This window comes from Triticum urartu, chromosome 6A, assembly GCF_056163025.1.
Source record: "Triticum urartu cultivar PI428250 chromosome 6A, HENAU_Tu73, whole genome shotgun sequence".
Taxonomy (NCBI): Eukaryota; Viridiplantae; Streptophyta; class Magnoliopsida; order Poales; family Poaceae; genus Triticum; species Triticum urartu.
The window spans coordinates 39,266,211-39,289,346 of record NC_141878.1 but is presented as its reverse complement, the minus strand read 5'-3'; the positions used below and the strand labels follow the sequence as shown (position 1 = coordinate 39,289,346).

The window sequence follows — 23,136 nt, the reverse complement described above, 5'->3', positions numbered from 1 at the left end:
TTCATTTTTAGGAGATAGCCAAACTTCTTGTGAGGAACAGGTACAATGTGGTAATTGTTAGCTCATGTGAAAACCAAAAACGTGATTAGTCCAGTTAACAGGACTGATGCTCCCTTGTTGAAAACAAACTAGTTTATGATACTACTAAGATTTTTCTGAGGGGTTATGGATGCAACTTATATCTATTGCATAGCCCAAGGGGAATTACACAAGACTTGTGGTACAAGGAAGAAAACATAGCCTAATACGGACTCCTAGAACAATATGACTACTCCTTAACACTCTCCCTCAAATGCTCTATAGCAATGAATTTGAAGAAGTGTAACACTACAAAAGAAATGATAATTAAGAATCCGCATCTTGAGAGTGTCATTGTGGCATGGAGAGCCTTCAGAACCTGTCAAGTCAAGTCAAAGGGGATAAAGAGAAGATGGTGCATCGAAGGAAGACACCGCATCAGTAGAACATACAGGATAAGTAAGAAGAGAAGATGGGTTATCAATGGCACACAAGAGAATGAAGCATTGCGCACAAAATCATAGCCCATGAAAACCCGCGGCGAAAGAAGCTCGGGGGCAAGAGAATGGGTGTAAATTGACAATGTTGGAAATAACCACGATGTGTGGCCTTGTCCGGCTCGGACATGGTACAATCACCTAATAGTACTACTAGGACTAGGACTTGGTAACCGGCTAGGTTAGATTGAGTTGGTCCTAGATACTATATATACGGAGGTATACCCTTGTAAGATTAACTCAGATTAAAGAAATAAAGTATTAGGTGCGACACGCACCTATTGCTATCCATCGGCGCCTCGTATTGTTTCGCGTGTGTGCGTGAGTTCCCGGCGAGTTGCTTCAGCGATCAAGGAGCCGGCGTGATTGTTTCGTATGTGCATGTGCATGTACTAGTTCACGTCAAGAATCCATTGACCAGCTTGTCTGCCTGCTTGCTCCTTGTATACGTACGCGTGTATCTCAACGGCCGAAAGCATAGGTCGTCGGAATTGCATCGTACAAAGTACGTCGGAAAGTACTCGGCGTACGGGTCTGGGCCAACAATTGGTATCAGAGCTTAGTTTGGTCGGTCGTGATCTTCGGAAAGCACTCAAAGGATCATGTCGAACACAGGCAAGGAGATCGTGACGACGGCAGCGGGAGCACCGATGCCGATGGTGGGGGTGTCGCAATTCCCCCATCTGGATCGAGAGAACTACGCACTATGGGCGATGAACATGGAGGTCGCAATGGAAGGGGCTGAGTTCTGGGAAGCCGTGGACCCCGGCGGCGCCGAGTATGCGAAGGGCGCGGCGAAGTACCGGATTGATCGTCAGGCGTTAACGGCGATCTACTCCGCAATGCCGAAGGATGTGCTGCAACACCTCGTCGGAAAGAAAACGGCGAAGGATGCATGGGAGACCATTAAGATCCTGCACCAGGGTCATGACCGTGTCAAGGAAGCACACCTTCAGTCTCTGATGAGAAGCTACGAGTGCCTGAAGATGGATGAAAGTGAGACGGTTGATCAGTTTGCCTCCCGTCTCAAGACCCTCGTCAACGGCATACGCAGCTATGGTTCAACCCTAGAAGAAGTTGCGATCGTCCTACGATTTTTGCGCGCCGCGCCGGCACGCTACATCCAGATTGTCACGTCGATCGAACAATGTCTCGACCTAAAGACTCTCACAGTTGAGGATCTCGTCGGAAGGTTCAAGGCCCATGACAAGAGAATTCGTCTCAGTTTCGGCGACGCGGAAGCGAGTGAGCACCTGATGCTGACAAAGGCGCAATGGATCGCCCTGTCGAAAGAACAGCAAGGTGGATCCACGAGCAGCAGCAAGAAGAAGGGGAAGGGGAAGCAGCGCTCGGCGAGAAAGAACTTCGCCGACTCGGACGACGAGGATGCGCCTGCACCACCGAGGAGGAAGTTTGACATCAGAAAAGTGAGGTGTCATAAGTGTGGCCTCCTCGGCCACTTCAAGGCTTACTGCGAGGAAGCACCGAAGCAACGGGCTCTCATGGCCGAGGAAGGAGACGATGGGGATATGATGCTGATGTGCGAGCTAGTGGACGAAGAGGATTCAGATGATCATGATCAACTGGACACGGATCCGGTGAGTGCATCTGCGCCAGTAACCCCAGGCAAAATTGTGGTGCCAGAAGACCATGACACAAGGTGTGACGGTATGGTTACGCTAGAAGCAGGCGATGTTGTGGCGCCAAAAGACCATGACACAAGGCGTGATGATGTGGTCACGCCAGTAAGTTCAGGTGTAGACGTGGTGCCAGAAGTCTATGACACAATGCGTGATGGTGTGGTCGCGCTAGAAAAAGGCGAAGTTGTGATGTCAGAAGTTCACAACACAAAGCAGATCGGTATGGACCCACCAGGAAAATCATATGCGGGAGCGGCAAGGAGCGCGGGCGTCTCGCCTGAGGACGGCGTGACGAGCTGGGACATGTCAAACTCGTATAGGAACATGGTGCAGACAAACCAGTATCCAAAAGGAAGCGTCGCTCGGCCAGGAGGGCTCGAATCAGTCGTGTCAGGTCTGCTTGATAGCACAACAAACGCTACGCCGGCTGGAAAGGGTGCTGCACTGAGCGGCCCAGCAGCAACCGTATGTAGTAGCAGCGACGGAGGCGCTGCATGGCCTTGTGCAGCTCCGCATGTGCCAGAAGGAGCGGGCCACTACAAGCTGCATACAACAACCACATTAAGGAATCCACGTGATGACCTAGTGGATGGACTACAAGGTGGGCAACGTCTAAGAAAAATAGACGTGCCTCAAAAGATCAGCCCATCTACTGTTGCAAATTCTCTAGAGAGCAGTTTGGATGTGGCTAGAATGCCAGTAAAGGGAGGTTTGGCAACTTCAAAAGATGTGACGTCTTCGACAGCATTGGAGACAGAAGAACAGCCACATGAATCAGAGGAAGCGCTTCGAATAAATTCGGTGAAGATGAAGAGTAAAGGGCAACGATGTTTGCACATCGAGGAACCAAAAAATTTTGAAGACGCAGTTATGAAAGAGTGTTGGCGTCGTGCTATGGATGAGGAGTTGAGGTCGATCCGAGACAACAAAGTATGGGAGCTCGCGGATCTTCCCAACGGACATAATGCCATAGAGTTCAAGTGGGTATACAAAGTCAAGAAGGATACCGAAAGGAACTTGGTGAAGCATAAGGCAATGCTCGTGGCTAAAGGATACATGCAAGAGCAAGGTGTGGACTTCGAAGAAGTGTTCGGCCCAGTTACAAAGATGGACACGGTGAGGCTACTTATAGCTTTCGCGGCTCAAGAATCCTGGAGGATACATCATATGGATGTGGACTCTGCGTTTTTGACTGGGGAGTTAGAAGAAGAGTTGTATGTGAAGCAACCACCAGGGTTCATCGAAGAAGGAGAAGAGCACAAGGTATTGAAGCTACACAAGGCGTTGTACGGGCTACAACAAGCTCCTTGGGCATGGAGCATGAAGCTTGACAGTACATTGATTTCTCTTGGATTTGAGAAAGCCCCACTGAAGCATACAATGTATAAGCGAGGTGAAGGAAGGCATCGTCTATTAGTGGGCATATATGTGGATGATCTGTTGATAACTGGAGCAGACGAAGAGGTGATTGCAAACTTCAAGCTACTAATGAAGGAGCTATTCAAGATGACTGATCTAGGGCTCTTGAATTACTACCTTGGGATCGAGGTACAGCAAAAGCCGGAGGGGATCACAATATGCCAGGAGGCATATGCAAAGAAAGTACTTGAAAGTTGTGGCATGAAAGATTGCAATCCAAGTCATGTTCCAATGAAGCCTCATCTCATACTAAGCAAGAAGAGTAAAGAACCCGCGGTTGATGCAACAGAGTATAGAAGTGTGGTCCGAAAGCTGAGGTATCTCACGAATACAAGACCGTACTTGGCCTATTCTGTTGACATAGTGAGCCGCTTCATGGAAGCACCCACGATGGAGTATTGGGCAGCTGTGGAAAATATAATCAGGTACATCAAAGGGACAACAAACTTCGGTTGTGTCTATTTGAGAGAGAAGAAGAAGGAGATGATGGAGCTACTTGGCTATAGTGATAGCGACATGGCAGGAGATGTGGACGACCGTAAAAGTACCTCGGGCGTGGCATATTTCTTGGGAGGAAGCATAGTGAGTTGGCTATCACAAAAGCAGAAGGTGGTCGCATTATCATCTCGTGAAGCAGAGTATATTGCAGCTGCAACCGCGGTGTGTCAAGACATGTGCCTAGAAAGACTACTCGGTGACCTCACAGATAAGGAACCAGAACGAGTGGTGCTCAACGTTGACGACAAGTCTACAATCTCTCTGTGAAAGAATCTAGTGTGTCATCATGGTAGATGGAAACACATCGATACGAGGTATCGATACCTACGGGAGTGCGTGGAAGAAAGTAAGATTGATGTCAACTATGTTTGCACCGATGACCAGCTTGCAGATATCCTAACCAGATCTTTGGAACGACAGAAGTTCGTGAAGATGCGGCGAAGGATCGGCGTCCAAGCTGTGATGTGAGGACATCGTGTTTAGGGGGGTGATTGTTGGAAATAACCACGATGTGCGGCCTTGTCCGGCTCGGACATGGTACAATCACCTAATAGTACTACTAGGACTAGGACTTGGTAACCGGCTAGGTTAGATTGAGTTGGTCCTGGATACTATATATACGGAGGTATACCCTTGTAAGATTAACTCAGATTAAAGAAATAAAGTATTAGGTGCGACACGCACCTATTGCTATCCATCGGCGCCTCGTATTGTTTCGCGTGTGTGCGTGAGTTCCTGGCGAGTTGCTTTAGCGATCAAGGAGCCGGCGTGATTGTTTCATACGTGCATGTGCATGTACTAGTTCACGTCAAGAATCCATTGACCAGCTTGTCTGCCTGCTTGCTCCTTGTATACGTACGCGTGTATCTCAACGGCCGAAAGCACAGGTAGTCGGAATTGTGTCTTACAAAGTACGTCGGAAAGTACTCAGCGTACGGGTCTGGGCCCAACAGACAACGCAAAAAGAGGACACCAAAATCCTATAGAAAACAATAAGGACTAGAAAAGGCCACAAAAGTTGTATAGAAAGGACCAGGACCAGAAAAGGAAGGCTCACGGATCAAGATTTGGTGGACAAGCATGACATAACAAATATGAAATAGCAACTGATTTAGTGGACGCAGCAAAAAATATATACCTAGAAGCTAGGAAGCACACAAGAGATGAAGATGCAAGAGCCATCATGGATGCGTGGGAGGCTGCGGATGAGGCCGTGCAGGTGAGATGCCGGCGAGGAGCAGCAATGAATAGCAACTAGTGAAATAGCACGCAACACCAATACAGGTGCATGTGCGAGACGGAGTCGACGAAAAGACCACCGTCAAGAATCACAGAACATCCACGAGGGAAAACAGATGCCGGACGACTTTTTTTTTGCTACAGGAATCTAATGCACACATAGGAGCCAGCTGAAGTAGTACACCAGCGGCTGCAGTAGTACCCTAGCAGCAGCAGGCAAGTATGCTAGCTGCAGCTGTAGGAAGAGCTGCGCGTGGGGCAGCAGACAGAGAGAGCCACACTGGGCAGAAGCAGCGGCACGAGCAAACGCAGCAGCAAAGCAGTGCTAGTAGCAGAAGTAGGGAGAGCCATGTGCAGGGCAGCGGGCAAGCAGCAGAAGGGGCGAAGGCCAGAGCTTTGGGGAGCAGCGGACAGCTTCGGCCTTGGAAAGCAGCGGCGGCAACGGCAGCACAGAAGGAAACATCAGCGAACACCCGCAGGAGAGAGCGTAACAGGCGGCCGGCAGGTGGACCGCAGGAGGGAGCGCGCTGCAGAGGCAGCGCACGCGAAAGCCAAGGAACTTCTCTATGGTAGTCCTGTGCTAAATGTCTAAGGCGAGAGCTACGCCTTACAATCCTAAGGCACCATAGCACTGACGCGTATGTACATCAGATTGAGAACCATGTTCTCCCATTGTTGTTCTGGCTCCCCTGCTCCATGCTAGCTGCTGTGGGTCCAGATTGCAGCTCACTCCTTCGCTGCTCCATCCTGTGATGTGCTGTGCACTTTTTAGGGCACTCTCAATGCTTGTATCTTCACAAAGTGTCATAGGTAAAAATCTGATGCGACACTCTATTTAATGAGGAAATAGAGGGGAACCATATCTCAATCTGGATATATATCTTAGCACCAAATCTAAGACATCTCATAACTTTTCTCTCACAAAAGATACTAAATGAGGGTTGTTTTATATACAACACTAAGATATAGTGCACTAAGACTGCTATATGTAAACATTTATTTAATGTCATTAGATATAGCGTAAGATATAGTGCACTGGGGCTGCCCTTAGAGCCATGCTGTAGCTACAGCAGCCGTACTATCTAATATTAGCCTGTCATGCAGGCTATTGTGAATTGCAATGTACTTTATCTTCACCAATTCATGAAGGCTGCTGTGATCGCCAGACTCAATGTTTTGTACTCCCTCCATCCGGATGTATAGGGCCAGTAGGTATTCCAAGATTTACTTTGACCATCAATAGGATCAATAATATTAGTGATCACAGCAGGCTGTGGTGAACTGCAGTGTACTTTATCTACTTTATCTTCACTAATATTAGATGCATGATATAAAAATTATATCACTGGAATATTCTTTCAAATACAAATTCGACAATATATTTTTGTAACACATATCATATAGTATTGGTGTAAACAATGGTCAAAGTAAATCTCAAAATATGTATAAGGCCCTATATATCCGGATAGAGGGAGTAACACTATCTACTACATGTATGGTGAATTTATTTTTTATAGGTTTCGGAGAACAGCTCACTTGAGTAAATTGCATATGCTGCATTTGGAGATCACGAAGTTGTGCCTGCAATTGATTCAGGCGGCCATTCTTTCTCTGTAGCATCCGTGCACCACGCTCATGCTCCGCCTCTAGTTCTATCTGCCGCTTCACAGCCTGTAAACGAAAGGAACATGAACAATTGTTAAGAAAGACAAGTTAAATCATTGTACAATCATTTCGATAGCAATAGATGCCCATGGTGTCAATGTCTTGAACATAAGGAATCAGTTAGTGTGAGTGTTTACTCAGAAATGAGGAGAGAATATGACTATAAATTTACATGCACGCATTATATTTTCAAACAAGATTACCAAACATATAATCCTTAAATTTCAAATAGATAGAATCCCAACACTTCATGATGAGTGGCAATATTTCGAGGCAAATGTTATGACACAGGCAAGATGAACATATCACTAAGCCAGAAATTACTGCAGATTTAGTTCTGCAACAATGACCAGCATCAGAGCTTATAGGTTTAATAAGGACTGGAGACACAAAGATATGACAACCAGAAGGATTGCAAAGACTTGACAATCATAATTTGCTACATTTATCATGACCATCACTTTTTTACTTCCATGTACAAAGACAATAGAGCTGCATGTGGCTCTACCACCTATTGTTTCAGATACAGCTACTTTTCCTGAGCATACCAGATGGTACATCATCTACTCACATACCTCAGCAATGTTATCTTCCATACTTTTCTTCATGTTGTTCTCTTCACAAGTCTTGCCCTCCAAAGATCTGAGATTTTCTACCTTTTCAATTAGTTCTTTCTTCAGTTTATCTATAACAACCTAAAAGATTAAAAAACAATTTAGTAAATGATCCACCAACACTGAAGACCTGATAGGAAAAAAAACTTACTATTTTAGAATATGTATTTTCAAACATAACTATACAGGATGGTTTTGGTACACTAATGCTGTAGTTCACTCATTCATCAATATATTGGCCAAATATGACTTGAAATTGCCCATAGTCAAACAGATGGCATTAAAATTGGCAATAGATGTATGTGACGTAAGCAAGCTTGCATAGATTTATTTTGGTTTACCAAAAAAATACGGTAAAAACACACTTGTTACTCTAGAGGATACAATGGCACAATGGAGTTCCCAGTAAAAAGGACACAACTCACTGCATTTTGGTCAATTCTTTCTTGGCATAAAGGAGCTCGCTCTTTGAGTTTCTGGAGTTTCACTGTTTGTTCCTCAATTTGCTGGTCAACTTCATAAACCCATGACCAGGCTAACTTTTTCTTCAAATTATCAATTTCATGTGCTATCTCTTCTATGTGTTCCATATTCTTTATCTTCTCTCGTAATTCATCAAGTTCTCTCATCACTGGCTTAATTGACTTCTCCAGTTCTTGAACATCAGAGTCTTCCTTGTGCACCTGATCTCTTATTGTCTCAAGCAACTCTTTGAGTCGTTGAAGAAGAGTAGCCTTGAAGAAGAACTGCGACAGGACATAATGTATGGACAGTGAAAGAAAAGGAATAATGCTCAGAGTTATATCAGAGAAGGGATATAGCAAGCACAGGTATAAGGCAGAATTATGAGCTCAACTCAGAAACAACATTGCGTCAAATAGCAGTTCAGTTCACGGGTCATACACTCATATGAAGTCGTAAGCTACCAAAATATATCTGGTCTGGCATTGAATACATAGAGTGTCGTGTTCTCATATGATGATCGATTGGAATATATAAAAATGCTAATTGGTTACGTGCACAACTGGAAAGACGTCGAGAGGCAAATGAAATGCAATCATTGTATTATACAAACTGACTAACTGAAGGCATGCTTCACGGTTGAGTACATCTAAAAGCGAACAAAATACCATGGAAACCCTGCAGAGTACGACTATACAATTCCATTCACGTTCATCAAACCATATATATTCCAACACATAAAACAAAACTAGGGAAACACTTATTGATATAATGGTATTGGCAGAAAACTGAAAGAATTGATTACCTTAAACTTATCCTTGTCATTTCCTGAGTGCAGAAATTCTCTACTTTTGTCTTGACTCATAATTACACAAGGATTTTCAACATCAATCTGAAAATTTGTGTACGCATTAGGATGTGGAAATATAACACATTCATTAGATTCTAATAAGGTACTTCCACAGAATAGTACAAAAACAAAAACACTTGGGAGATACATATCCATGGTTTACAATGGTAAAGCGATCTAAAGCAAGCACCACCCGCTCTGACGCATAACTGATGCCTAAGCGCCTAAAGCGGGCGCCTAAGCACCTAAGCGGGCATACTTCTAAGGTGCTGCCAGGGCGCCTTATCGCTTACGCGACTCTTGAACGTCTGAAGCAGGCTGCTTTATAAACAATGCACATATCATGAATGATTGAATAATGCTGATGCATGGCAGTGAAAACAGACAAAACAAACTGCAGGTGTTGATACTACCACGCTTATATATAAAAACTAATGATGCACCAATAGCTTACACTCCGAGGTTCTTGCGCCTGAGATACGATGACGGAGATTAGTTAGCTGTAGACATGTATAGATATGTTGCTCCTCAGGAGGTTAGTTTGGTTCAAAGGAATCATGTCAAATCGAGTCTGTGTATGCATAAAGATCAAAGTAGATTTCAAGGAGATATCATGTGAAAGGTTTCCAAACTGGACTCATGCTGTGTTAGCTGGGAGCAACCATTGATCAAGATCACCAAGACCAGAGCCCATATTGCACACTTTTCTGGCAATGTTCTTTTAGTGGGAGACGACGTGCCCGTCGAATACGAGGTGCATGTGCTGACTTCGTCAATCTCGGTCCCTCAGAGGTGCGCATAGGAGTAGGGTGTGTGCGTTCATAGGGGTGTATGTACTAGTTTGTATGTGAGTCTTTGCGGCTATCCTGTGTTTCTCAAACAAAAAAAAAAGAGGAAGGGGGTGATAGATATGTGATTGCGAAGCAGACCAATAGCGTAGCTGAGGTGGGGCGAGAGAGCAAAACTAGGGAGGAAGGCGCTATGGTCTCTTCTTGCAGATGCATCTGTATGAAAAACATCTTCACCTGGCATTTTTTTTCCTATAGAAACAAAGGCAAAAGTGCGGCGACGAAAGGTAGATGAGAGGGTCCATCAGTATCTACACCGGTTTTGCATATTTTACCAAATACAGAAAGTAAACAACAGAACAAATGACTGAATGAGAGAAACATAACTACTGACAATATAGTACACATCAGCAAACAAGCGACTTACATTAAAATGTTCGACTATCTCATTAAGATCATCCTTGCCATGTGCCACCTTCCTCCCTATTCCAGCACAAGTAAAACAATTGTCAAAATATAATATTTTGTAGTAAAATAATGAAAATACGTACTAGTAATCCTCTGAAAAAGAATAAAATTAATTGCTACATTGTTTCTTTTCATCCCAAATTAGCATTTAATAATGTATGGAAATGGATGCAACATGTAAATGAAGGCCTGGGACACGTAAAGCTTATTTAATTATAAAGTGAAAAGGGAGATTTTCTGCGGCCATGCAAACATGTACAGTATAAGTCAAGCACAACGAACATATAGGTCTTTTGCCAACATGAAAAGTTGATAGAACCAAGGATGTGAAAGATGTGATAATTTAATATTAAAACTTGAAATAGTCTTAAATAGAATAAAGATATGCAGCCAGGACACAAGAATGGATAATCAAATAAGAAATTCAACAATCCTAAGTTCAGAAATGTATCATCTCTGAATAGCAAAATACAACTACGTGAGAACTCTTAAGGGTCACAGAAAAATACGATTACCCTTAAAACAATACAAGTTGACAAAGTACTAATATGACAGCTAAAAGAGGTCTAAACAACTTTGCAGAAGAAATGCTTACAATAGACAGGCACAACCAACAACTAGGAGGAAGAAGGATCAAGTATGTGTACCATGTTGATCTTTTAAGATAGTAGAACTAGATGACTTGGTAATCCTGCGCTCCAATTTAATTAAGTTTCCATATATGTCAGGCTTGAACGCGTCTTCCCCTTGGTTGTTGATGTCAACAGCAATTGCTGCATAGCTGTGATTTAAAGAATAAACTATTTTTCAATAGATCACAGGAAGAGAGATAGGAGAGTCGGAGGATAAATGCAAAACCATTAACCAGAGGTTGTACAGTAGAAACATATTAAGTGTGATCGATGCAGAAATCAGCTCCACAATCATCCATAAGACGATGATAACTACTGGAACCTGTACAGTCATTTACCCAGCCAACATTCTGATTTATTGTTCAGTCACTCAGCCGGTGGTTGACCATTTGGAATTGTTTAATATAATTTTGTTCTTTGGTGAACAAGCAGGTTCAGCCGCTATTTCACCAATTTGCAAAGGTCTAACCCCAGAGACTGTCTGCTTTTAATAGGCAGGCTATCTGTTGGATATTTCCATCAAAATCTTCAAGTAATTATGCTACACGTTTATTATAGGGCAGAATGTATACCTACAGATTTTCTGTTAAAAGAATACTGTGTGATCCGAGCAAATAGAACGCTGTTGGACCGGGGCACTCGCAACAAATATTTGGTGCAGAGCTAGTACCTAGCTAGGCGATGGCGGCGAGCGCGGGCACCGTGTGCGGCGCGGCGGCGAGCGGAGACTTCGGCGCACGTGGCGAGCGGCTGTCGAGGAAGGGGGGCGATGCGGGCGATCCTGATGATACGAGATGGGAGGTCTCGTTTGCTCCTGATTTCCGATCGCGGCGCTCGATCCTGTTTCAGCCAGGGACTCTGCTTCTCCGACACAAGGCGCTCCTACTGGTGCTGCTCGACGCCGGCGGGCAGACGATAGACGCGCGGGCGCTCCGGGAAGGAGAAGGCGTATATGACGGCGATGCCATCTCCTTTCCGTGTCACCTGGTCAGGGTTGACCGGCGAATTCCCCAGCCATGCATGCCCCCCGCTGCTCCTGGGGCCGGCTTGCATGGGGGTGGGGCATGGCGGCAGACCACCCCTCGGTGCGCTCCACCTGGCGCGAGTTTGGGGGAGGGAGGGCCAGATCCATGGCCATCAGGCTGCCATGAGGACCCCAGCGCAGGGCACGGGAAGGATAAGAAGACGCGTGCAGATCCCCCACCCCAGGGAGCGGGCGACTCGCACCTCCGACATCTCTTCTTCCACCTCTGGGCCAGATCTAGGGTTTCCCCTCCCTCTAATCCACCTGCTGATTCGTTCCAGTGGTGGCCAGGGAAGGTTGCCGGGGACGTGCGATCCTTCGCTCAAGTTGCGAGCGGCTCGGCTGCATCTCAAGAGATGGCGGATCGGGGCGGCGGCAAGTTCGGGGGTCGCGAGGGCGCGGGCCACGGCAACACCGGCGGGGGGCGCGCGCAGGCCTCATCTAGCCAGGGACGTAATCTGGTGTGGCGGCGCACGAACCCCCCCGCCACCCGGTGGCGCCAGATCTGGAGGTGCGGCGACTGGAGATCGATGGGATGCGGCGGTGAAGATGCAAGGTGGGGGCTCCAAGGACCAGTGGCCTACGCACACGAAGACGGCGACGAAAGACGGAGATCTGGCTCCCCCACCAGCTCCGCCTGCTCCTGTCAACAAGGGCGCGGAGGAACGCTGCCTCAACTGCAACCTTACAGGTCACTTTGCTCCTCGTTGTCCTACCATTAGATGTGAGAAGTGTGGTAAACTTGGGCACATGGCGCAATTGTGTCAGATTCCTTAGCCATGGGAATGTGTCCCATTCATGTGCGGTTTCCAATCCCCTGGTCAGGGTTTCTTCTTCATCCCTGATTGATGTGCGAATAAGCAGGCTGGTGAGAAAACTAACACTGTGGTGATTACTCTGGTGAAGGGCGTGGCTTCTGTGAAAGACATTGAGAATGAGTTTAATGGCTTCTTTGCGCAAAAGCCTAAGAAATGGCGTTGCACTGCGCGCCAAATCAGTCCTACGCAGTTTGTGATGAGGTTTCCTAATGCTCGTGAGGTTGAAAGAGCTTGCTGCTATGGCAAAAAACTTCCTATTCTCGATGATTCTGTCATAGTATCCATTTCTCCTTGGTCAGCATCTGTAGGGGCCAAAGCTGATCTGCAGAAAGCTTGGGTTCGCGTCCGAAATGTCCCTTTGGAGAAACGATGTGTTCAACATGTTTCATATGCTGGGGCAGTGGTAGGGGTCACTCTGGAAGTGGATAAAGCTACGTTGCATAAACCTGAGTATGCCTGCATTCTTCTGGGATGCAGGGAAGTGGATAAAATTCAACCATCTGCTGAAGGAATGTTGGGTGAGCAATTCTATGATTTCTATTATGAAGTGGAACGTCTGGTAGTGGGGGCCCCTGCTGCGAGTCAATACTCCATTCCCGTTGACAGTAATTCTCCTTCTGCTCCTAAAAAAGCGAGATTTGATTTCCATGCTTCCACCTCATATGAGCAAGGAGGGACAAGTGCTTCTGCTGTTGGGGATTCCTTTTGTCAGAACTATTCTGCCACCACTCGGTTGTCTGCTGTTTCCGAAAATGAAGAGGAAGAAGAGATTGATGAAGAGAATCATACCGAGCTTCTGATTCATACTATGGCTGATGAGCATGAGGCTTTGAATTCCTGTGGACAGACTGATGTGAGCACAGAAAGTAACCTTGGTATGGATGAAAAAGCTCCCTTGGGTGGCTCTCCGAGGTATGAGGGGAAAAAGAATCCGGGTGCTTGGTCTTTGACTCCTGTCCCTCCCTCGCCTGCATTTATGTGTTATGATGGAGAAAATGATGCGAATACTATCCTTCGTTTGTCAGATTATGTGGCATGGCCTAATATGCCTCGGGTTGTTGAGCCGGAGGATGGATCTAAAGAGGGGAGTGAGACTCGCAGTATGTATACTATTGAGTCTCCTACTGGATCTCCTGTTCATGAAATGCAGCGTGAGGTGTCTGGAATTGAGGGTCGCAACCAATACCAGAAGCTTGCTAGGGTGGAGCAGAGGGCAGCTGATCGGCTGAAGAAGCGCAACTTCGAAGGTACTCCCCCATCTTCTAATGGCAATCAATTTTCTGCTCTGTCCAATACTGCTATCATGTTACGTGCTTCTCTTATGGGGGTCAATATACCTGATGATAACTTCAATACTATTGATATTCTTCGTGAACTTGAAACATCTAGACAACTGCTTCATGAGAAAAAAACCAACCCTACGGATATCACCATCAAAGATGGCTTAGGTAACGCTGCCCCTCTTTCCTTAACCTGGGAAGATCAGGACACGGGAGATGATGTCCCATTTATTCCTGTTCGTTCTAGAAGAAAGAAGAAAAAGTCCCCTATGAAGGATAAAGTAGTGATTTCGTCCCCTAACATCACAGTTAGACCTGTGACTCGGAGGCAAAAGAAAGAGGCTGATGGTAGGGCTACTCTGAATCCTAGTAGGCCTACCAGGGTGAGAGAGAAACCTAAACGTTATAAATGATTGGGGCCTTCTAGAATCGTAGGGGGGCAGGAAAAAGTGGTATGGCTTCCTGCCTCACTGATATCATTAATACCAATAAAGTGGATTTCATTGGTTTGCAAGAGACCATGAAAAAGAATTATAAGCCCTCCTTTTTTAGGAGGTTCGACCCTCATTCTGAATTCAGGTGGGAATGGATTCCTTCGATTGGGAAATCTGGTGGGATTTTATGTGGTTTGAGGCTAGAAACACTTGAAGTGATAGACGTGGTGCGTGGCAAATATATACTACAGATCAATCTTTTTGATAAAGCTAAGAAATGCAAGTGGGCTTTATTGGTAGTATATGGTGCTGCTCAGGATGAGAATAAACCTGAATTTCTAGCTGAGTTGTCCTCCTTTTGTCATAGAGTTGACACTCCATATTTGGTGGGTGGTGATTTTAATATCATTAGACATTGTGGGGAAAAGAATAAAAAGACTTCTCTATCCCACTTTTGTGATGTTTTTAATGCCATTATTCATTTGTTGGGCTTGAGGGAGATTTTCATGGCTGGTGGCTGTTTCACTTGGTCTAATAAACATGAGCATCCTACTCTAGAAAAACTTGATAGGGTATTAATGTCTACTGACTGGGAAGATTTATATCCCTTAGTGTCGATTGCGAAGATGGTCAAGGACCTCTCTGATCATAATCTTCTGTTACTGGATGGAGGGGTGGCCTCATCTAGGGCCCCAGGCAATAGGTGTTTCAAATTTGACAACGCTTGGTTGAGCAACCCAGAGTTCCTCCCTCTGGTTGCCGAAATATGGGCTAAACCTGTGTACACGGACAACCCTATTGATATTCTGAATATCAAGTTGAAGAGGGTGAAGAAATTTTTTAAAGGGTGGGGCTCTAACAATTTTGGCAATATCAGGATTAAGAAAAATATACTTAGGCTGGAACTCCAAGAGCTGGAGCTCTTGGAAGAGAAATCTGATTTGAGTGGGGAGGCATATATGAGAAAACTTAATATCCTGGTGGAACTCAATAATATTTACTCAGAGGAGGAGTTATCCTGGCACCAAAAGCCTACCGAAAGGTGGCTGCTAAAAGGTGACAATAATACTGATTTCTTCCATAAAGTGGCTAATGGGAGACATAGGAAAAATACGATGCGTTCTCTTGAATGTGGCTCAGTTATTATCGAAGGAACCAAAAATTTATTAGCACATGCTACTGGGTTCTATAAGGAGTTGTTTGGACCTGCACCTGGCAATATGTGTAGTGTTGACGCTTCCTTGTGGTCTAATGAGGAAAAAATATCCTCGAGTGATAATGAAGAGTTAATTAAACCCTTTTCCCTAGAGGAAATCAAAGCTGCTCTTTTTGCTATGGAGCCTAATCGTGCGCCTGGCCCCGATAGCATTCCTGCTGAGTTCTACCAGCACTGCTGGGATGTTGTTTGCATGGACCTCTTTAGTCTTTTTGAGTGATTTCATGAAGGCAAACTTGATGTGCAGCATTTGAATTATGGCATTATCACCCTTCTGCCCAAAACCTCCGAGGCTAATAGAATTCAACAATACAGACCTATTTGCTTGTTGCGTTGCCCTTATAAGCTGATCACCAAGGTCATGGATAGGAGAGCGAGTGTATATGCCCCCAAATTGTTTAGCATTCAGCAAAATGCCTTCATTAAAGGGAGGAACATTATGGATGGGATTTTATCCTTGCATGAAGTCATGCATTATACCCATGTTAAAAAAGGACGGGTATTGTTCTTAAGCTGGACTTCGAAAAAGCTTACGACAAAGTCAATTGGGACTTCCTTCTTGATTGTCATAGCAAAAGAGGGTTTAGCCCTAAGTGGTGTGGGTGGGTATCTCAGATCCTTCAAGATGGCACGGTTAGTGTCAAGATTAACGATGAACTTGGGCCCTATATTAAAAGCGCCAAAGGGGTGCGTCAGGGTGACCCTCATTCCCCTTTCCTGTTCAATATAGCCGCTGAGTGTCTGACCAAGATGGTCTTGGCTTCCCAGAAAAATAAGTTGTTTGAAGGGCTAGCTCCTGATCTCATTGAAGGGGGAGTGGGGATTTTGCAGTATGCAGACGACACAGTAATTTGCTTCTCCCATGATGTGGGCAAGGCGTTGAATGTCAAGCTGCTTCTCTATTTGTTTGAACTGATGTTTGGGCTTAAAATTAATTTTGATAAGAGTGAGGTCTTTTCAATCGGTGGGGATAACGATATTGACCAAATTTATGCCGAGATGTTTGGGTGCCAGATTGGTAAGCTTCCTATGAGATATCTGGGGGTCCCAGTAACGTATGCTATGCTTAAAACTGTGGACTGGGATTTCCTAGATGCCAAACTCCTTAAAAGACTGGCAGCTTGGATAAGCTATATTGCTTCGTCTGGTGCTAGATTAACTTTGGTTAACTCTAGCCTCGATGGGATTCCATCTTATTTCATGTCTATGTTCCTCCTTAACAAAACGTTCATTGAGAAGATGAATAAACATCGAAGACGTTTCTTTTGGAGGAAGAAGAAAGATAAACGGGCTTATCATTGGGTCAAATGGGCTAGGGTCTGTCGTTCTAAGAAGAAAGGGGGATTGGGTATCAAAGATCTTCATAAGCAGAACATTAGTCTCCTTGTTAAATGGTGGTGGAAATTGGAGTCAGGAGACAGGTTGTGGCAAAAAATTGTACGGGCCTGGTATCTTAAACGCAAGACGGTGGCTAATGTACAGACTCGATTCAATGACTCCCCTTGTTGGAAAGCTATTATGGAAGTTAAAGAGGTTTATATGGAGGGCAGAGGAATCCGCATTAACATGGGTGACCTGGCTAGGGTCTGGTATGACCCCTGGCTGTCTGAGACTCCTCTGAAAACATGTTATCCTATTCTTTTTGATATTTGTCAAGATCAGGACTGCACCATAGCGAAATTTGTCGCTAATAACTTCGTGATGGGATTCCGGCGCAATCTCTTCGCGGAGCTTTCCGATCAATGGGCTCGTGTGGTGGATGGGGCCAAAAAGCTTCCTTTGAATGGCTCTCCTGACCATGTTGTCCGGAAGTTTAATAGCAAGGGGGTTTTTACCATGAAATCTGTTTATGAGTGGTTAGAAAAAGATTTGTCAGGACCTGACTACAAGTTGATCTGGAAAGCTAGGATTCCTTTGAAAATTAAAATCTTCCTCTGGTAGCTGTTTCAGAATGCCATCCCTACTAGGGACAACTTGCGGAAAAGGAACTGGCCCGGGAACCCAACATGTTCATTTTGCCATGATATTGAATCTGCGGATCATCTTTTCTTTGGGTGTGTGTTTGCTCGGTCTGTTTGGGGGGCGATTGGGTCAGCCCTGGGAGCATCCTGCACTCCTAAAACCATTTGGCAAAGTTGGGCATGGATCTATAAATATCTTCCTGGTGGTAAAAAGCATTACATGACTATTATTGCTGCTGTCTGTTGGGGCATTTGGTGCACTCGTAACAGGGCAACGTTTGACAAATGTATCATTCGCTCCCCGTTGGAGGCTGTTTTCACTGCATGCTCCTTTTTGATGTATTGGTCAGGTCTGCTGAAAGGGATCGACAAGGAAAACGTCCAGGCTGGAGTGCAGAAGATGGTGCGCGTGGCTGCTTCGTTGGCGGATCGTTCTGCTACCAGGGGAGGCTCATGCTGGGAAATGGTGCTTGAAGTTGTTCTGCCCAGTAGACTTAGAAGTTTGTGATCTCACTGGGGTTTGATGCCCGCTGAGATGTTCGGTGGTTCCTTTTGGTGGTGGTGTCCCGTACTTGGCTTCCTGGTTTCGTGGGATGTTCGTTTCGTGTTGTTCGCTTTGAGGATGGGATGGTTGGTGTCAACAGGTTTTTGCCCCGTGGTGGATGACTCGTTCTAGAGTCATTTGTTGCGGGTTTCCTATTGATGCTCCAACTCGCTCTCCCCTTTCGGTCTCCTTTTGCTTAGTCGTTTTCTAGTAGCCCAATGGGCGATGGCTGTAAAAACTATTGAGACTGCTGTACTTCCGTTAAGCAATTAATGGAAAGGGGTGTGATCCCGGTTGGAAATAGAACGTTGTCCAGATTTTCTGAACATGTATGAAATTTTGAACCAAAATTGTGTTTTTCTAACCAAAACTATAGATACACATTTCATACCATAATACACATGTATGAACTTTTATGGATCTTTTCAAACATGTGTTCGTATGGCACATGCTGCAAAGTGAAATTATTGGCAATCTGCCTAGTGCAGAGTACAATTCACTTACTCTGTTAATATTAACAATTTGGTGTGTGACAGTTGGTGCCCTGTTTGAAAAATACATCAATTAATACGATAAAACAAGACCGGTCTTTCAGTTTTCTGATAAGTCCTGTGATCTCTGTTCTTTTCTCTGAAGCATACAGCTGTGGCATGGTCTAAAAATGACCCCAGCAGATTTTCAGGTAAGAAATTTTGAAGATTGTTAGTGTCATGTGCAATGGCAAGGATACGGACAAGGGTTGGACAGGTAACTTGTTCTGTGGTACAGGAATGCATGTTGTACAACCGAAGAGATTGCCTAGCCTTCAATATTCCTAAGGACTTGTTATGTTGCATTGGGTTTAAGGGGGGTAAAGGGGATTGTGAGGGATTAAATCCCCTGTAAGTCAAATTCCTCCCCAATCCCCTTCAAACCTCTCCAGTCCCCTTGGGTAAGGGATTAAACGAACAAGCTCTAAATGTTTTGCAAAACGAGAGGAATTTGCACCACACAGCAGCTATTCCCAACGAAAAGCTATCCTCGAAGCAAAATCTTTTCTTTTTTGGACAATGACTCGGCAATCGATAGTTATTTGCAGAAAATAAAATAAAAGATGTGAGCGGGTACAGAAGGCAGACGTGACCTGCAACCAGTCTTGATGAACTCCTTCAATGTTGCGGCCCGCTGCGTGTTCTTGGCGCGGCAGCCGAAGGCGATGCAGAGAGCCGTCAAGATCGTGCTCTTCCCGCCTACGCCGGCATGAAGAAGAAGAGGCGCATTGATGAGAGGGGGACGGGGGATGGGGGGAGGGGAGCTAGGGTTCGAGTGGAGACGTACTGCCGTTCTGGCCGGTGATGAAGTTGACGTGCTCGCCGAGCTCGATGTCGAGGCTGGAGTGGCACATGAAGTTCTCCAGCCGGATGCGGGAGATCGTCCCCGCCATCGCCGCCGCCGCCTTGCTCCTCGTCGGCGGTTCGCGGAGATTTGGGGATTTTCCAGGGGGTTGGACTTCTGGTGTGGGGGGCGGCAGCTCCTAGCATCTGCGAATTTGAGAGAGGAGCTGGCCCGAACGGCGCGGACTTCCCGAAAACTCGGAGCGGCAGTTGAGGCGATCTCAGGCCAAGTCTCCAACGCACCCCAAACCATCGTCTGTTTCGTTCGCTTTTCAACCATTTAGGATGAAAAATAAGACCGTATTTATCCTTATTTGTGAATACGCCGGATGTGCGCACAACGCACGGTCGCATCTTCGGCCGCACCTCTTCCGTGTGCATGCAAATATGAAAAGAGCAAAGAATATAGCTAAATGGCAGCGGCCATAGTTCACGCCAGCGGCCGCATTCACGCCAATTCATATCGGCCGGCAACAAAGCTAGCGGCCTACAAAATGGTCATCCAAGTTTCACGCTGGCAATAACGCCAGTGGCAGGCACACTAGTTCGCCTTTGAAATAGACAAGTTTTTGGGGCTGGCAACAAAGCCCGCAGCCGACACAGAAGACAACTTTTAAAATGGACAAGTTTTTGACGCCGGCAACAAAGCCAGCGACCGGCACACCAGCCAGCAGCCTTGAAAATGGATGGCCATCGCGGCCGAGGTCTCACCTAGTTCAGGCCGTCACAAGTGAACATCTCCTTCTGCAGGTTCGAGAACCAAGCCGTCCTTTTCGGTGACATGTTGTTCTTGTCGACGCTCATGAACGCGAGTGCTACCTGTTTTGCTTTGGTCTCGGCATTGGTGTTCTCGATCTCAAGCTTCTTCAGTTGAGCGGCCTCCTCGATGTCAAGCTTCCTCCTTTTTACGGCCTTCTCCATGTCAAGCTTCTTCGTTTGTAGATCTATGTATATATTCAGTTGCTCCTCCTCTCCTCCCTCACTCCATTTTGCCTCATCACATTCTCCAAAGTTCCTTGCAAGGCCATGGACAACGCATCACGCTTCACATCAGCCTTTGAGTTGTCTTGCCCCTCGGCCTCTTGAGCAAGTCTCCCTCATCACCCACAGCCGCCTTCCCTCCTTTCTTCTTATGAGCGCCATATTTGGTCTTTGAACTTGAGGCAATCTTTGATGAGCGACCAACAATGCATGAGAATAAACGGCTTGTTCTTGTGTTGGACCTTGAAGGCTTCCAAAGATTGGAATGCCTACACAATCAAAGATGCGGCCACAATTGTAACATGGAAGGACACAAAATGCATCAAACATAAATGGCATACTGACATGAAAGGACACATGATAAAAAAGAGGTTCATACCAAGTCACCAATGCCTAGCCCACTCACGGGACGTGCTTGAACGTCCTCAAGCGCGGCACAAATATTTATTGCACTTGTTGGATGAACCCCCATCTCTTTTGGATTGAATTGATGTTGCGGCTACTCGCAAATTGGTAGGGAGCAAACTTCATTGGGCCATTTGAATTTCTTTCCCTAATTCGAACCACCTACTCAGATTTATCTCTAATTTCGAAGCATACTCAAATTTACCCCTCTGCCTTTAGGTGCCCTTATAGAAATGCCCTTCTGTGCCGTTTCCGTCAGGTCAAAGGACTTTGACCGTTTTCCTCACATTTGCTAGACATTTTTGCCCCTATGTGCACATCCCACTTATAGGTGGGACCTACCTAGGAAAAGAAAAAAACTCCCTCTTTCTCTCAGACTTACATGTGGGGCCCACCAACAAAAAAATGTCTCCCTCTCTCTCTCCATGACATGTGGGCCATTGGACCCAATGTCAGGGTCAACTCCTGTTCGCACGTGGTCACAGCGAGGCTTGGCGGCTCGGCCGGTGGCCGTTGCCGGCGAGGGACAGGCACCTGCGTGTGAGGGCCGCTGTGGGAGGCTCGGGGTCGTCCGGCGGAAGGGGTGGAGTCGTCGCCCGTAGCTATCATTGGAGCTATCATGGGAGCAATCGCCTGAGAGCGCCTGAGAGCTTCGGTCGACGACGCCGTTAGCCACCGCGGCCGGAGTCCAAATCCAGCCATACGAGCATGTCCATGAGCTTCGTCGAGTGCCTGCCCTCCGTCCTGCGCAGTGAATCGGGCCTGGAGCTGCCGTAGACGAACGCCCGGGACGTCGAACTATGCCAAGGCCGTCGCTCTTCCCATCCTAAATTCGGCCGCCATGAGCCATTCTTCACCAACCCGGCCTCTCTCAAGTCATCTAGCAAATCTCACACCCCTACTCTCATCATCCCCTGCCCGATTCTGTGCCCGGAGCCCCCTACTCGAAGCCGGCCGCCATGACTGACCTTGGCTGTGTGTTGGCCATGCGTGCGTGCATCCACACCCTACTGAGCACGGTGAGCTTGCGCCTCGCGTAGCTTGCATGGCTGGCGCCCTCCCCGCGTGGTCAACTGCCTCCCTACGGCGAGCACATCCGTTGACGGCCGGGAAAGAGAAGGGATGAGGGAAAGTGTATTTTTCTTTTTCCTTGGTAGGTCCCATGTGTAAGTGGGTGACCCATGGTAGATCTGAGCTATCCTAGTTTTCCTTTTATTTATTTTGAATGGGTCCTGCATGTAAGTGTCACATGGAGTCAGGGGCAAAATGTCCGACTAACATCTAGAAAATGGTCAAAGCCCTTTGACCTAACGGAAACGGCACGGAAGGGCATTTCTGTAAGGGCACATAACGGAGGAGGGCAAATTTGAGCAGGCCTCGAAATTAGAGGCAAATCTGAGTAGTGGGTTCGAGTTAGGGACACAGATGTAAAAGACCCAACTTCATTCGCTCATGAAAGTTCTTATGAACTCTTGTCCAAAAGACGGATCATTTTTGCTCGGCACCTTTCATTGGATCTTATGCTATCTCCATCCAACTCTCGCAAATCAAAGTGTCCACCTCTTGGGCGTACGATCCCGTGTGAATGCTTTGCCTCTTATTTTGTGCTTCGGGCCTTTGGGTGAGCTCATCGATAAACACCAATGGCTCCGCCGAAATGTCGACCTCTTCTTCCTCATCTTCACAATACATGTCATCATCTTCATGCCATGAGTTTCCATGGTCGTCATTATCTCCATCATGGTTGGAGAATTGAATGTCTTCATAGTGGTCACAGTCGTCCTTGCTTTGGGTAGTGTCGGGATCAAAAGCTTGGCCTTGGCCATCGACTTGAAAGGCCTCACAACGGCCTTCGAAGATGACGTTCACCATGAACGTCGCGTAGTCAGGGTCGTCGACCGTTAGCGTCGGTAGTGGCCTTTCATCGAACAGCCTGCGGGCGCCGGCCTTGTTCGCCGAAGAGAACGACTGGGGTTGTTTCCTTTGCATTCCGTCGGACGGTTGGCCAGCGCCACTAAACCCCCACATGACGTTGAGGTCGATGACGCCCGCGGGTGTGGCCGGAGCGACCACGCTGCAGTCTGGCGACGTGGAGAACTATGTCTGCCCATGGCTGTGTAGCGGCAGCGCATGATACCCTGGCGTCTCAGGCGTGACGGACGAGCTCGGGAATAGTGCTGCGGAGGGCAAATGGGCGACGAGCCTGTGCTGGCCGCGGCCATGGCAGCGACCGAGAGAATAGCCAGCAGGGGTCGGCACAACCCTAACATTAGGAGGACGTGTGCCTTGGCGACGATGGAATCCTTGTCG

General features: G+C 46.5%; 1 protein-coding gene and 1 pseudogene across 1 annotated transcript; one reads left to right on the top strand and one right to left on the bottom strand.

The window, feature by feature from the left end:
* LOC125514854 (structural maintenance of chromosomes protein 6B-like) overlaps positions 1 to 19,490 on the bottom strand; it is a 33,317-nt pseudogene extending 13,827 nt beyond the window's left edge.
* LOC147963641 (uncharacterized) lies at positions 1,166 to 4,339 on the top strand. Its single transcript, XM_087527620.1, has one exon. It carries the CDS (start codon positions 1,166 to 1,168, stop codon positions 4,337 to 4,339), a length of 3,174 nt encoding a protein of 1,057 aa, XP_087383746.1.
* Positions 19,491 to 23,136: the final 3,646 nt, after the last annotated feature.